Consider the following 17,010-nt stretch of genomic DNA (forward strand, 5'->3'; position numbering starts at 1 on the left):
CATCTTTATAAAAAAAGGGTTCTAACTTATTTGTTTATTAATTTATTTAATTTAACTAAAAAATCTAATTTACTTCAAAAAAAAAAATTGCCCCCTAAAAACGGGTGTTATATTTTAACCTCACAATCCCTAAAAGGAATTTCAAGAAACGAATTATGTTCCAACATGTGTTGATTACAATCAATCTCACTAAATTTTTTCGAAAGAAAAAACCCGATAAGAACTCATTTCAACATCACACGGATTCGTGAGCCACTCTCCATCAACCATAACTCCCTGAATAGCTATTTGACGATGTCTACGATTCAACATCCCATAAAAAAACCACGTTCTATCCCCCTTTTATTCTCCATCGAATTTTGGTCTTTTGAGTTAAGTCCATTGCTTCAAAATTTTCAATATCTCCCAAGTCTTTCAATAAAACAACCATATACAACTATACTCGATTTCGTCCTTTGTCGCCACCCCGTCCATACATTGATCAATCTCTTCAACTTTTTCTACATGTTTTATTAGACCCTTACCAAGCTAATATACTTAAGTTGGGGAAGGTCAAGGGGGTGTAGGGGTAGATATCCCATGTTGCTTATTCGGATTTATATTCATTATGAAGATCAACAATTTCAATTTGCATATCTTCAGTGATCATCAAATCATATTTCATTTAGTAGTTTTGGCAAAGCTCAAAGGACCTTTAATATATATCTTTTACTTTTTGCAAGCTAGTTTGAATCATAGTCAACTCATGTTGTTTTCTCAAATTATTTAATATATAGTCATTTGTGTTGTATCTCAGTTTATTCTTCTATTAATATAAAAAACTGACCGTTTCAAAAATATTAGTTAGTTGTTTGGAGTTAGAATTAAAATTATTGAATTAATATCCACATCGGAATATTGAATATCATTTGGAATTAAATAATATAATGGAAAAAAATTTATGCATTAAATTACTTACATTTGTGACCTATATTTTCTCTACATATACATGATGATTTCATAAATACCCGATGTCATGAGTCAACACACTCTGGCTGGTTTACTTTTGCTTTGCATTAAATACCCTTAAACCACCGAACCAATTTTTCTCAACCTTATGTAGCCCCACCGCCACCACCACCACCACCACCAATATTCCCCTTCATTAACCCTCTTCTCCACTTGTTCTTTTAACCAAAATGAGCAGCAATCCCAGTACACTCTCCGTCGACGGCGGTGGCGTTGACACAAAAGATGACAAGAAACGTGAAACCCTAAAACCCAAAACAGTTCCAATGTTAAAACTGTTTGCATTTGCCGATTCTTATGATTACTTCCTCATGTTTTTTGGGTCCCTCGGAGCATGCATTCATGGTGCATCGGTGCCTGTTTTCTTCATCTTTTTCGGCAAGTTGATCAACATCATCGGACTTGCTTATCTATTTCCCAAAGAAGCTTCTCATAAAGTTGCAAAGGTGGAATTTAGATCTTATTTATATATTGTTTATTGATGGGGTTTCTTGATATCTTAATTTATAAAGAATTTTTGTTGGTGAAAATAAATTCTATGAAAACGATCATCACTTATTGTTTATTTTTTAATCTTGTGGCAGTATTCGTTGGATTTTGTGTATCTTAGTGTGGTAATACTCTTTTCTTCTTGGACCGGTAAGTTTCTATCCTATGTATATATTTTATTTTTCTTTATCAATTTTGATGAAAAAAAAACGTAAAAAGTCGCTTGAGATTTGATAGAACTGATCAGTTCATGATTAGATTTTCTAATCAGGGGAAGAATTCAATTATTTAATATTAGTAATTAATAATTGTTTATTGATCTTAACATATATAGTAAGTGTGTTTTTTTTGATGTGTGTAGAGGTGGCTTGTTGGATGCATAGCGGAGAAAGACAAGCAGCAAAAATGAGAATGGCGTATTTGAAATCGATGTTAAGTCAAGATATTAGTCTTTTTGATACAGAAGCTTCAACAGGCGAAGTCATTTCTGCAATTACTAGTGATATTATTGTTGTTCAAGACGCTATTTCTGAGAAGGTACAAATTAATTCACCCTATTCTATTCTTAATTTATCTTTTTCTTCTTCACCAAAAAAAAAAAAAAAAAAAAACTGTGGTGATATTAATGTTAGACATGTGATTTGATGTATAATCTAATAAAAATCTATGGCATACCAATCTTTATTATTTTTGAAAAGACAGAAACTAGAACGTTTATAAACCACAATCAGTTTTCCTAAATACCTTGTACCCACAGTTAATGGACAGACCAGATAACTTAAAAAATTAATATTTCTGACTAATGATTATATAGATATTTTTTTTATATAAATGTATTATAAATTATGCCTGAAAAGTTAATATTTAGAAAAATATATATAAACCAGAATCAACTTTCCTAATACATTCTTTACCTTGTACTCACTGTTAATGAACAAACATGTAACTTGAAAATAAATATTTATACGATTACAATTTTTTGGTTGTATGCAAGGTCAACGATTCATTTTAATAATGTCAAATTATATATATATATATATATATATATATATATATATATATATATATATATATATATAGAAGTAAGTTCATGCGAAAATATAAATATCCTGCGAAAACGCGAAAACAGCTTTTATCTTATGAAAATTAGATACATGTACTATAAAAAAATAATTTTATTAGCAATAAATTAAAGATAGTAAGTTTACATTAGATGGTGTTATGATAATATAGATTTAAAGACGGTTTTTATAATTATATTTTTTTCACGTCCTTAATTATTTTTAAATTCATGTTTTCATAATAAAAATGTTAAAAATCATACTTTGCTAATATGAAATAGTCTATCATCTATCATCGATTATCATCATGTATTTCAAAGTTTGGATGAATTATTTTCCAAAATATAATGTTGAGGTGACATAATATCATATGGTTTTCTTGTTTTCGCGTTTTCGCAAATTATTTGCATTTTCGCATATATATATATATATATATATATATATATATATATATATATATATATATATATATATATATATATATATATAATTTGTTTTAAAATTCCTTAAAATGATAGTAACATTGGCTATAACAATAAATTTGTTAGTGAGTAGGTGTGCTAATTAATATTCAACCACCCATTTTGCTTTCATTTTCTCATATAAATCTATACATTAAAGTGGGACTGTGTACATTCACTAATATATCAATATTATCTTAAATGGCACGTTCATTTTTTACTCCTTAACCATATATTACGCTACATGTATTACGCTACATATTATTATCTAAACTTAAATGAATATTCTTTTCTTTAATTCACTAGAATGATAAAAGAAATTGGCCTTTTTTGTCAAATATGATATCAAACTTGTAACTTTCTGATTCTTGTTCAACATCGGTTTTTGCATTGTGCAGTTATTTATCGTTTTTGTACAATATTTTCAAGTCATTTTAACTAAAATGGTAATTATGGGTTTTTTTTTAAAGATTATTGAAAAGAATTAAAGAAATAAATCATAGTGAGAGTGTGAGAGGCGGTGTTAATTATGTTCAACTGAATTCTGGGGGGTGATATATAAATGCCACATTTATTGGGGGGGCGGTTTGTAATTAATGAGTTTGTAATCTTGTTGGGCAGGCTGGAGAGTACGAATCCTCTAATTGCCCATGCATTGCACTTATTATGTTCTCTTACTTCCCCGTTCTCACAAGACCAATTCTTACTTTTTTATCAAATAAAATAAACAAAGTACTTCCATTTATTTTCTCGTATCCCGATTTTATTCGATAAGGACACTTTTGTCATTTTACAAGATCACAAAAACTTGATAAGTGTGGTACAAATCCCAAGGAATGTTCATTTTCTCATGTAATTTAATATTATTTCTATAAAATACATAAAAACTATTTTGGTCATTTTTTAGTTTAACCAGGATACATTGGGATGATAAATATATTTGACAAGATTAAAAAACTGAACCAGAAATGGTTATAAGATTTTTTTCTAAAAACAATTACGGGTTTTGTAATAGTTATGGTATTATCTTTATACCCGCCAGTTAATTCACACTCGGATTCCCATTTAATTTTTATCTATTGCCTTACCATTTACGTGTTTATAATATTTATAATTTTATTATTAATATATATAATTTGATATTATACTCTAATAATATACGCGATGCATCTTATAAATAGAAAGTTTGCTATGTACTTACTATTTACTTTTACTTTTGAAAATGGAAACTATTGATATTGTTTTTAATATTTAATTATGTTATTATCTTGATTAATTTATCATAAAATTTTAATATTATAAATCTTATAAGGGAATCATTATATGTAACTAACATTTGTTTTAAAATTAACCTTGTTGATGTCATTGGAAATTAAAAATATTACAAAATCCAAATCATTTTTTAAATGTGATTGTTATCGGATTTTAGGTAATAAAAATGATACCTGATACCTGTGGTTAGAACCGAAAACCCGATGGATATTTACTAACCGAGTATTTAATGGTTAAAGTGCTTGCAAAATAAATTTTGGTTAAAATTAGTGGGTTTAGTGAATATTTAGTGTTAAAAAATTCATTACACCCATTAAACTTTGACAAAAAATTTATTGTCATCAATTTAAAACTTTGAAAACATTTAGCTCAAAGGGGTCAACATAGAAAAAATAACAGATCAAAAAAAAATTATTTTTTGTTTTTATTTTAGTTTTACCATCCCAATAGTATCGTTTGTGTTAAACTGCATAGAATTTGTTTTTTTTTTTTAACACCATATAAAAATTCGAATTTTATTAAAACACTATTATTCGGTACTTGTTCTGTTTAAATAGTTTATTAACAAGTGAATATTCTTCCGATTCTATTTTACATTCATTATCGGAAACAGAAACAATAGCTTTTTTATTTAAAAAAAATATAAATAAATAAATAAAAATAACTTACCAGGAATTTTCTTTTAAAAAACCTTTTTCAATGCTTAAACCGAATTACATTAATTATTACGATTTGGCCTAAATTTTTGTATTAAAATTGGGCGTATAAATTGAAAATACTGAAATAATAATAAATATAATGATTAAATTTAAAAACCGCCAAAAATATATTTTGGTTTTTTTCTAATTTGCCTACTATTTTTGACAAACTAATTATAGGATAATGATTCAACTATTTTGTTAAAAGAGCGTTGGGATCATGTGGAGTATTTAAGAGCAAACAACCCGACAACTGTTTCATTATCTTATCTGACTACTATATTGTTGATTATTGGATGTGTGTTCACATATTGTACTATATCCAAATTATAAACCAATTTATACCAAAAAAAATAAAATACAGAATGTTTTTAAATATAATTTTAATGAAATAAAGTAAATAATCAAGAATTTGGTTTGTTACAAACTAGGTGGGGAACTTCATGCACTACATCAGCAGATTTCTATCAGGATTCATAATAGGGTTCGTTAGGGTGTGGCAGATAAGTCTGGTGACTTTGTCAATTGTACCTGCGATTGCAATTGCTGGTGGTGTCTATGCTTACGTGGCAACTGGACTTATTGCAAGAGTCCGGAAATCATACGTCAAAGCTGGTGAAATTGCTGAAGAGGTCTCTCTCTTTCTATCTTTCTCTTTCACACTCATTTATATACTTTCGTATACTGCTTTGCTTTTTGCCTCATTTTAATCGGGTTATTGTTCTTTTTGTCAAATTGCATTTCTCTTCCTTTTATCCCAAATAAATATGTTAGCAGATGCAATTAATTTGATTATAAATGCGATGATGTATACTGTTCTGTTAGATTGTATTAACGGTGTTAGTGATGATATTTCAATTCAGCCCATGTTCTATAATTAAATGAATAAAAAAGTTAACAAAAAGTCACATTTGATTTGATTTTGATTAATCCATTAGGTGAAACATACTCGTCACAACACCAACTATCTGCTTTTATCGTCAAATAGTTTATTTTGGGTCCACAAGATTTTAACAACACTTGGTCCACAGTTACATTTTATAAACAATTTTACTTATTTTTAAATTGTACTTATTTTAGAATTTAATAGTACCATAAATAGCAAATTAAGTACGACTTATAAATTAATCTCAGGTAATCGGAAATGTAAGAACAGTGCAAGCATTTTCCGGTGAAGAAAAGGCAGTAAATTCATACATCGACGCCCTTTCAAACACTTACAAATATGGCAAGAAAGCTGGTCTCGCCAAAGGCCTGGGACTTGGCACCTTGCATTTCGTCCTCTTCCTCTCTTGGGCCTTGCTCGTCTGGTACACCAGTATTGTGGTCCACAAAAACATCGCCAATGGCGGCGATTCCTTCACCACCATGCTCAATGTCGTCATTGCTGGCTTGTAAGTCAATATTCATCAATTGACTAATACTAATACTGATACTGATATTTTTGTCAATGTACCGATTTTTGTAGGTCACTCGGTCAAGCTGCACCAGACATTAGTGCATTCATCAGGGCAAAATCAGCAGCATACCCAATTTTTGAAATGATCGAGAGGACAACAGTGACAAAAACGAGTTCAAACACGGGCCGAACATTGGCTAAGTTAGACGGACACATAAGGTTTGATGACGTACGGTTTAGTTACCCTTCAAGACCGGATGTTATGATCTTTGACAAGCTTCGTCTCGATATTCCTTCCGGAAAGATCGTGGCACTTGTTGGCGGAAGCGGTTCGGGAAAGAGCACGGTGATATCGTTGATAGAACGGTTCTATGAGCCACTCTCAGGTCGAGTCTTGTTAGATGGGCATGATGTTTGTGAGCTTGACATCAAATGGTTGAGGCATCAGATCGGGCTGGTGAACCAAGAGCCCGCTCTGTTTGCCACAACCATAAGAGAAAATATATTATACGGAAAGGATTCAGCTACTTATGAAGAGATTACACACGCTGCAAAGTTATCCGAAGCAATCACGTTTATTAACAATCTTCCAGAGAGATTCGAGACGCAAGTGGGCGAACGCGGGATTCAACTATCCGGGGGACAAAAACAACGGATTGCGATTTCACGTGCAATTGTGAAGAACCCTTCGATCCTTTTGTTAGATGAAGCGACCAGCGCCCTTGACACCGAGTCTGAAAAAAGCGTGCAAGAGGCGCTCGATCGCGTGATGGTGGGACGGACAACCGTTGTGGTCGCCCATCGGCTTTCCACCATTAGAAACGCAGATACGATAGCGGTGGTTCAAAATGGGAAGATTGTGGAAACCGGAAGCCATGAGGAACTCATGGCCCAACCCAATAGCGCGTATTCATCGCTTGTGCAGCTTCAAGGAGCTGCTTCCTTGCATGGAGGCCCGTCTCGCGCTCCCTCCATGGGAAGACCTTCAAGGTTAGACATTTAATAATAGCAAATGACTTGATACACAAGTCATCCGATATCAAAACGTTGAATGCATCATCTCTAATAACCTTAAATTAACCAAAATTGATTTTTTTTTTTCTTTTACAGCATTAGGTTTTCTCGTGAGCTATCACGGACAACTACGAGGAGTCTAGGAACTAGTTTTCATTCAGATCGTGAATCGGTCGGGAAACTCGGTGTTGAAGGGGTTGAATACATGAAGCCGACTCATATTTCAGCAAAAAGATTATACGCGATGATCAAACCAGATTGGATTTACGGGTTAACGGGTACAATAGGCGCCCTAATATCGGGGTCCACGATGCCTCTTTTTGCTCTCGGGATAAGTCAAGCGCTTGTGGCTTATTACATGGATTGGGAAACCACACAACATGAGGTCAAAAAGATTGCCATTCTATTTTGTTGTGGTGCTGGCATAAGTATAACTGTTTATGCCATCACTCATTTATGTTTCGGGATTGTGGCAGAAAGGCTTACTCTTCGTGTTCGACAAAAAATGTTTTCAGGTAGATAAAATCACAAACCATTTTACATCAAGAACTGAGAATACCTTGGATTATTGATTTATAATCTTGAATTTTTGCAGCAATTTTAAGAAACGAGATTGGGTGGTTCGATGACACGAATAACACAAGCTCAATGCTTGCTTCCCGTTTAGAAAGTGATGCGACATTACTAAGAACAGTGGTTGTTGATCGATCAACGATTTTGATACAGAATTTTGGGTTAATTATGACTTCGTTTGTGATTGCGTTCATTTTGAATTGGAGGCTCACACTTGTTGTGATGGCAATGTACCCTTTGATAATCAGTGGTCACATAAGCGAGGTGAGTTTTTTTTTTTTTAAATCTCTTTGGCCATTTGTTTCTTGAAAGATTTCTGATTGTGTTTTTGTTTTGTTTCAGAAAATGTTCATGAAAGGGTATGGTGGTGATTTAAACAAATCTTATTTGAAAGCTAATATGCTTGCTGGAGAGGCTGTGAGCAACATAAGAACAGTTGCAGCTTTTTGTTCTGAAAATAAAGTGCTCGATCTTTACTCCAGAGAGCTCGTCGGACCTTCAAAACAGTCGTTTAATCGTGGGCAGATCGCCGGATTGTTCTACGGTGTTTCCCAATTCTTTATTTTTTCATCGTATGGTCTCGCATTATGGTATGGTTCTGTTTTAATGGAAAAGGGTTTATCGGGATTCAAATCGGTGATGAAATCTTTCATGATTCTGATTGTGACGGCGTTGGCCATGGGCGAAACGCTAGCAATGGCACCGGATTTATTAAAGGGAAACCAGATGGTTGCTTCGGTGTTTGAAGTTCTTGACCGGAGAACACAAGTCGTGACTGATGTCGGAGAGGAACTCGCAAGAGTCGATGGGACAATCGAGCTCAAAGGCGTCAATTTCAGCTACCCTTCAAGACCCGACATTTTGATTTTCAAGGATTTCGATCTCAAAGTTCGAGCAGGGAAGAGCATGGCGTTGGTGGGGCAAAGCGGTTCCGGGAAGAGCTCCGTTCTGTCCTTGATTCTCCGATTCTACGATCCGACCTCCGGAAAGATCATGGTTGACGGTAGGGTTTAAGCAATTACGATTTAGGGTTTATAAAACTTTCATGAATTCTTGTCTTTCATCTGTATAACATCTCGAAATCTAACAGGAAAGGACATCAAGAAGCTGAAATTAAAGTCTCTAAGAAAACACATCGGACTAGTCCAGCAAGAACCGGCGTTATTTGCAACATCGATTTTCGAAAACATACTTTACGGGAAAGAAGGAGCTTCAGAAAGCGAAGTGATCGAAGCAGCGAAGCTCTCAAACGCGCATAATTTCATAAGCGCCTTACCGGAGGGCTACCTGACTAAAGTCGGCGAGCGAGGGATTCAACTTTCCGGTGGACAAAAACAGAGGGTAGCCATAGCAAGAGCAGTGTTGAAGAATCCTGCGATATTGTTACTGGATGAAGCGACGAGTGCTCTTGATGTGGAATCGGAGCGGGTGGTTCAACAGGCTTTAGACCGGCTGATGAAGAACAGAACGAGTGTTGTGGTGGCGCACCGGTTATCGACGATTAAGAACGCCGATGAGATATCGGTGATTCAGAATGGGAAGATAGTGGAGAAAGGAACACATTCGAGTCTTGTTGAGAATGAAAATGGGCCTTATTCGAAGCTTGTGAGTCTACAGCAGCAAGAACAGCATCGCCGTAAATAATAAAAGAGAAGATTGGGGGTTTTAAGGGGGATTGATGTTTTTATATCTTGTTTTACACATGATTATAGTTAATTTATCACCTTTATATGATGATGATGATGTTGATTTAAGGTGTGATTTTAGTCCTTTGGTTTTGGTTCTACTACAAATACAATTTGGACTTTTAATTATGCCCCAAGATGCTGCCTTTTCGTTTAATTGGGGCAGTTTGAAGCAAATGTGATATTTACTGAAGTGTATAAGGAGTTGGAATTTAGGTGCGGTTTGTTTTTTTAGACAAAAATATTTGCAGTCTGCAGATCATATATATGTCAATGTTTTAAAATCTGGGATTTTAGTTGACCTGGTATGATGATCGGTTCACGGATCAACCGGTTGAACCGTCGGGTCAACCCGGTTTATGGTCTTTTTCTATTTTTATATATTTTTACTTTCATGCATAATATATAAACACATAAAACCAATAATTTGATGTCCACAAAGTTTAAACATTAAAAAATATTGAAGAAACCACAAACGGCTCTTTGTTTTGGCGTTCGCTACTTGTATCCAACTATCCAAACCCTATTAAAACGGATCAACCCGGTTTTAACCGGTTCGACATAAGCGGTCGAACCGTGGTTTAAGGGAAACCCGGCCGGTTCGATCCGGTTTGTATTTTTATAAAAAAAAAAAAAATTGGTCTCAATTGACCCTCCTTCTATCCCGGGTCACGGTCCAATCGATCGAACCGGCCGGGTCGACCCGGGTTTTAAAACATTGATATCTGTAGACCTCTGCAGCAAAAGAGGTGATCAAATATCTGCAGTCTGAAAAAAAAAAAGATCGTTTTTTTTAATATCTGCAGACTACTAAAATAAACTAAAATCTAAATAAACTGATTTTTTTAAAACTACAAAGTGATTTTTTTAATATATTTTTGACTTTGTTATAAATAATTAACAAATCTAAATCAACTCTTATGTATTATTTTATAAAAAATGAAAATAAAAATGATATACATTAACATATATATTTAATAAAAACTAACAATTTTAGTTGCAAAGTTATACATAAACATTGTAATTAGAAATTAAAGAATTTGATACATAAATTGATGAAAATAAACTTCGATTTTTTCAATTAAATCAATTAAAAATGTGCTATAAATATTTTACAAAGAAATTGATGATACTGTAGTAAATAATGTTTATACAATTTGGCATAAAAAATATAAGAATATATTATTTTATTTTGTTTTTATATTTATATAAACAACTTCAACGACCATTATTTTAATAAATTTTTATTTATAAATTTGTCAAAAATATCATATTTGTTTCGTCGATTTTTTTAGGTATTGTAATTTTTTTCAAATTGTTTATCACTAATAATGTTAGAATAAATATAAATTCAAAAAAAACTAAAAAAAAATAAAGATATATGTGTTTTTTTAGACTAGAAGATGTATGATGATGTTAGAAGACTCTGGTCAACATCTGCGCCAAGAAGAGGGCACACATACATTTTTAGGTCTATAGTCTTCAAAAAAATAAACAGTCTGCAAAATCTAATGTCTGCACGTGGTCTGTCCCGCGCAGACAGAAGATGCCAAAAAGATCTACGAACAAAAAACAAATATCAATGAAAGTTTTGGAAGCTAAAAAGTCTTCGGTACAATCAAATTGAAGCTTTGGGTTCAATTTGAAAAGACCGTAACTTAATTCTAGTACACTTTCCTATTTATAGGAAATATGAATGAGCAAAAGCAGGTTTACATGAATGAGCAAAAGCAAAGTCCTTATCTACCTCTAGTACACTTTCCTATTTATAGGAAATATGAAAGCGAACAAAAAAATACAAAGGACTAATACACTAAGCTTCGAAACATATATTCCTTTGTAATAAAGTTACAAACTTACGAAACATTAAAATGACATTCGACACCTCACAACTAAATTTGACATCTAACAACATCCTAGAAACACTAAGGAATTTGACCTCGTATCCGCTCTAACTTCCAATTTTCTCTCTTCAAACCCTCCACTTGAGCCTCCTTGATCATATCCAACAATGGAGAGATCAATGTTATCCTCAAACAATTGTTCCCAATCGGGGAACCCGCCGTCTTGTGGCTCAAAGCATCGACCACCATGTTGGCCTTCTCTGGATGGTATAAGATCTCATAGTCATAATCTTTTAGTACATCCAACCACCTCCTCTGTTACATGTTGAGGTTCTGATGATCCATCAAATACTTCAAGCTTTTGTGGTTAGTAAAAATGGTGCACCGCACCCCATACAAGTAGTGCCTCCAGATTTTGAGGGTAAACACCACTACCCCAAATCCAGGTCATGAGTAGGGTAATTTGCCTCATGAGGCTTCAACTGCCTCGAGGCATACGAGATCACATGGCCCCTCTGCATCAGTATCGCCCCTAACCCTAAGATAATGCATCACAATACACTACCAAATCGTCCAACCTCTCAGGTAGTACTAGGATCGGGGCCTCACATAACTTGTGGCTAAAGGTCTCGAAATCCGACTGTTGTGATGGGTTTTAGCCATAAGAACATCCTATGTGCTCATACAAACCCTAATGCTTGGATCTAGGTTTCTCTATTGTACATGTAATTCATCCAAGGCTATAAACCCTAAATCTAGCATATGAAAATCGATATTAACATAAGAATGGGTTTAAGATATTGCCTTGATTGTTATGTAGCAATAACAATCACAATTCCTCATTGTAATGACTTTAGAAAGCTTAGAGTCACAAATGTTACTCCTCTAATGGTTCACAAACACCAAGAGCAAGAGGATGAAGAAGAGAAGAGAAGGAGGCTGCCCTAAACGTGTGGAAACCCTAACCAATTAGTTCACCACGTTTTTGGAGCTTCAGGGTACTATATATACATGTAGGCTATTAGGGTTTTCAACTAGGAAACCTTAATTTGGATGCTTAGGCCCTAAGCAACCCATGGACACTTCCTTAATAAGCCTTGGATGATTTCTCATGGGTTTTCCCATTGAATTCTTCCAACCTTATATTATAAGGTAATCCATAGCCCAATTGCAATTATCTTATAATTACAATTCCAGTCTCTTAAGTTTAATTAATCTCTTTTAGCCACAAACTTAATTATCAATGAATTCTTGACTAATATTAATTAAACAATATGATTTCTCCTTTAATATATTATTCTCATAATATATTAATAAATCATATTTAATCCTTTCTCTCCATAATTCATCCTATCAAGTTGCTTTGGTGATGGCAACCCAAAAGGACCATGCACCATCGGGTCAAGTACATACCAAAATAGTTATGGACTTAGACACTAATCTAACATGTTAGTCCAGGCCCCATCAGAAAGTCACGTTCTTCTTGGTCAAACAAGTCAATGGCACAAGGATCTTGGAGAAATGTTGGATGAATCTCTGATAATAGCCCGCAAAAACCAAGAAGCTACAAATCTCATATACATTCTTCGGTACTTCCCACCTCATCACTGCCTCAACCTTGCCTGGATCAACCGAAATAGCCTCCTGGTTGATGATGTGCCCCAAAATTGCACCTCTCGCAACCTGAAATCACACTTTGAGAACTTGGCATATAGCCTTTCCATCATCAGTGTCTCCAGTACCTCCCTCAGATGTTGATTGTGCTGCTCCTTGGTCTTAGAATAGACCAGGATATCATCAATGATCATAATCGCCGACCGGTCCTACATGGGTCTACACACCCTGTTCATGAGGTCCATGAACACTATTCGGGCATTGGTGAGCCCGAATGGCATCACCACAAACTCATAGTGCCCGTACCGAGTCCTAAAAGTTGTCTTCGGTATATCTTCATCCCTATAGCTGATTGAACAAATCATCAATCATCGGAAGTGGATAACGGTTTTTTACCGTTAACTTGTTCAACTCTCGATCATCAATACACATCCTATGTGATTTGTCCTTCTTTTCCACGAACAGGATCAGAGCGTCCCACGGGGAACTACTCGGACGGATAAACCCTCGGTTTAGCAGATCCTTCATCTCAGGCGGAGCCAGCTGGTATGTTGCTTTGGCTATGGAGAAACACCCAATACCAAATCAATGTAAAACTCTACATGCCTCTCCGGAGGCACCACCAACAAGGCGACAACTCTTCAGTAAATACATCTCGGAAATCTCGTACAACTAGCATACTACCCAAATCTATCTTAGGATCAACCATCGTATCTATGATGTACACCAAAAATCCAGAACCACCCTGATGGAGAACTCTCCTAACTCTCATAGCTGAACAGAGGGTTGGTCCCTGTGAGGCCCTCTCTCCATGAATAACCAGTTCTCCCTCACTAGGGTTCGAACCCCCACCAGCTGGCGCTCACAATCTATCATGGCCCCATTGGCCCCCAACCAGTCCATCCAGATGATCACCTTCAACCCTCACAACGGTATCAGGACTAGATCAACACGAAACTTCTCTCCAAGCACATTCAGGATGCAGTCCTGATACACCCTTGCAGCACTCACGGTGTGGTCATCTGCAATCTCAACCTCAAGAAGGGAATCCAAAGTCCCTGGCGCATCTTGAAACTTCTTGCTAAGCGTAAGAGATACAAATGATTGGGTAGCACCCGAGTCGAATTGAACATGAGCCGACATAACATTGACTAAAAAGGTCCCTATACATGAGAACAAACACATAAACATAAGCAATGTAAATCAATATAGAGTTGGAAGATAAGTATGTACCATCCTCAACATCTGGCGCTGCACAAGCCTCCTCGGTAGTCAACTGAAATATGCGGCTCTTGACCGTTGGAGCTTCCGCCTTAGTAAGGCGGACATCAGTGATCCTCATTATGGCGGGTGCAGGCACCACACCTGCTCCTCCTCCTCCCTGCAACCTCAGTCAGTCGGCCCATTTGTGGCCAGTATGGTTGCAGTAGAAACAAATCAAGCCCTTCTTTGGACAATCCCTGCTCACATGGCCCGACTGACCACACGTACAACATACTGGGCCCATTCCCCGACAAGCTCCACCATCAGATCTCCCACATTTGGCACACCGGCCACAACTCTACTGGCCCCTACCTGAAGAATTAGAGGTCTTAGGCTTTTTAGCTTGACCTACAGCTATCTGTGCCTACTCTGGTTTCCGCTTGGTGCGGAACTCTAACTCTATCTCCTGCTCATGGTCCTTCTCCACCATCTCGTTCAGGGTTTTACACCCTGTGAAGCTCACAAACTCTCGGATATCATCCCTCAGCATGGAATGATACCTCATCCTCCTCATGTCCTCATCTGTAGCATACTGTGGGATCAACAATGCTTGTTCCTGAAACTTGGCGGTGATCTCCGACACAGTCTTGGTGGTCTGTTGGAGATCATGAAACTCTCTCACTAGTCGTTATACCTCAATGGATGGTGCAAACTCCAAATCAAATCTCCTGAAAATCTCTGCCCATGTCATCTCTGCCACTCCAGCTGCCACCACCTAAATGGTGACCTCCCCCACCAGTCAGAGGCTCGGTCCCTCAGCATACACGAAGCAAATCCCACCTTTGCTACATCAGGGAAAGAACTGGTGGTCTGGGCGTTTCCCATGTATGGTACCTAGCGTCGGCTAACTATGGGGTCCCTGACCCCAAAGAACTTCGGCACTTTGTACGCCTTGAAATCCTGGAACGAGGGAGTTTGTTCCCCAACATGGCCTGCAGCTAACTCGAATTTGAATGACATGAGCCTCTCCTCCAAAATCTCCATCATCACTTCCTTGACCATCCTAAAAATCATTGGGGTTGCGTCAATGATGCCCCTTTAACCTTCGCTGCAATAAGCTCGCGCATCCTCTCATCAATAGGATCAGTAGTGTCACCCGACCCAGACCCGGATCCTGATCCTGATCCTGATCCCCCCACTCCAAACTGTGTCACCACCATACTGCACTGCAATACCATAAAACATAATGAACAGGATGTCCAAAGAGTACTTGAAAAAAATTAAATCCAAAACTATAACCCAAAGCTTAAGGAGTTCTCCCAAAATACCACATACCACAATATACATACAATATATGCACGCTGGGCTCACAACATAAGATTGGATTTACCCAATCCTAAAATATGATTCGACCCTCCCACACCAGATCTCCTTAGAGCTTCCATATCTAAATTTGTTTCGGTACAGGTCCTGTGCTTTCAGTAGTATGGGATCAATACTACCTTCCACACCTTCCTATACCTTCCCCAAGGCTCTACCTGATAACTCTAATCCGTTCCAGAACAAATCATATCTTACAAGCTACCTCATAACTCAAATCCTAGGCTATCCTAAGATTTCTTCCATCCATATCAAACCATAACTCAATCATAACAGGTTGCCTTATGCATGCAAATTATACACAGAACAAAGTCAAATAGACTTTCGAATAATAGGCTCTACCCTAAGACCACAACCAGACAAGGAGCAGGAAATAAGGCCAAATCAATCATTCTGAGGCTATAAGACCCTAACAATATACAATTTTGAAAGCATACACATATCAAGATTCGCACGATTATCATAAATCAAATATTAATATAACATGGCTAATCATATTGGGGAACTACTTACTTGGCTCGGTCGATCACACGCATTGCACTCTCCTCTTTTTCATTTTAAGAAGTTTTTTTAACTTTTTTTTTTTTTACCATTTCCTTAGTTTGAGTCCTGACACCCAAGAGTGTGCATGAATCCCTCAAACCAAGGCTCTGATACCAACTTGTAATGACCTAAATTTTCAAATAAAATTTCATTTTTAATTAACTAAAACATTCCCATAAAATATAAAGTAACAATGATAACTATTTTCAAAATCCATAACATTAACATTTTAGGTCAAACATCAGAGTATCCCACTAAATCAAATTTTGGAGAGTGCATGCCACACCATCAAGCATTGCCCTTGCCCTTAGGCTTGGATGTACCTGAAACAAATCAACAGACTGTAAGCTAATGCTTAGTGAGTTCCCCATAATATACCCCGCACAATCCACATAATTATATAATCCATATTAGATATAAAAGCTACAGAAACCACATAAGCCATGCATACAAACATATAGGGAAGCCCTATAAACCCTCCAGGGTCTTATACCCTAATGCCTCGGGAACCCCTTCAAGGTCATTACTTAGGATGCTACGGAAACTATCCAAGGTCTTACACCTAAATGCCTCGGTAACTCCCTGAGGTATTTATCTAGGATGATGTGGAAACCCTACAAGGTCGGAAACCCTACAAGGTCTTACACCTACGTTGTAACGCCCGCATATTCGGGCTAGTCAATTTAGAGACAATAAGCATCAAAAATAAGTTATTGATGGAATATTATTTATAATGATAATCTTAACTAAGTGGTAGTATACGTTA

General features: G+C 36.0%; 1 protein-coding gene across 1 annotated transcript; it reads left to right on the plus strand.

Moving 5' to 3' along the window:
• The first annotated feature begins 1,002 nt into the window (after positions 1-1,002).
• LOC145034605 (ABC transporter B family member 2-like) lies at positions 1,003-9,875 on the plus strand. The gene is made up of 10 exons (XM_078983050.1): positions 1,003-1,454; positions 1,593-1,647; positions 1,859-2,034; positions 5,421-5,621; positions 6,124-6,383; positions 6,458-7,378; positions 7,499-7,917; positions 7,998-8,239; positions 8,318-8,978; positions 9,066-9,875. The coding sequence occupies exons 1-10, from the start codon at positions 1,179-1,181 to the stop codon at positions 9,617-9,619; spliced, it is 3,765 nt and encodes a 1,254-aa protein (XP_078839176.1). The 5' UTR covers positions 1,003-1,178; the 3' UTR covers positions 9,620-9,875.
• The last annotated feature ends 7,135 nt before the right edge of the window (positions 9,876-17,010 follow it).

Source organism: Lactuca saligna, chromosome 3 (assembly GCF_052625555.1).
Source record: "Lactuca saligna cultivar CGN05327 chromosome 3, ASM5262555v1, whole genome shotgun sequence".
Classification (NCBI taxonomy): Eukaryota; Viridiplantae; Streptophyta; class Magnoliopsida; order Asterales; family Asteraceae; genus Lactuca; species Lactuca saligna.

Coding starts and splice junctions, on each gene's coding strand:
- LOC145034605 (XM_078983050.1), top strand. CDS start 1,179: ATGAGCAGCAATCCCAGTACACTCTCCGTCGACGGCGGTGGCGTTGAC. Junction 1,455..1,592: donor CTTCTCATAAAGTTGCAAAG/GTGGAATTTAGA, acceptor ATCTTGTGGCAG/TATTCGTTGGATTTTGTGTA. Junction 8,979..9,065: donor CGGAAAGATCATGGTTGACG/GTAGGGTTTAAG, acceptor GAAATCTAACAG/GAAAGGACATCAAGAAGCTG.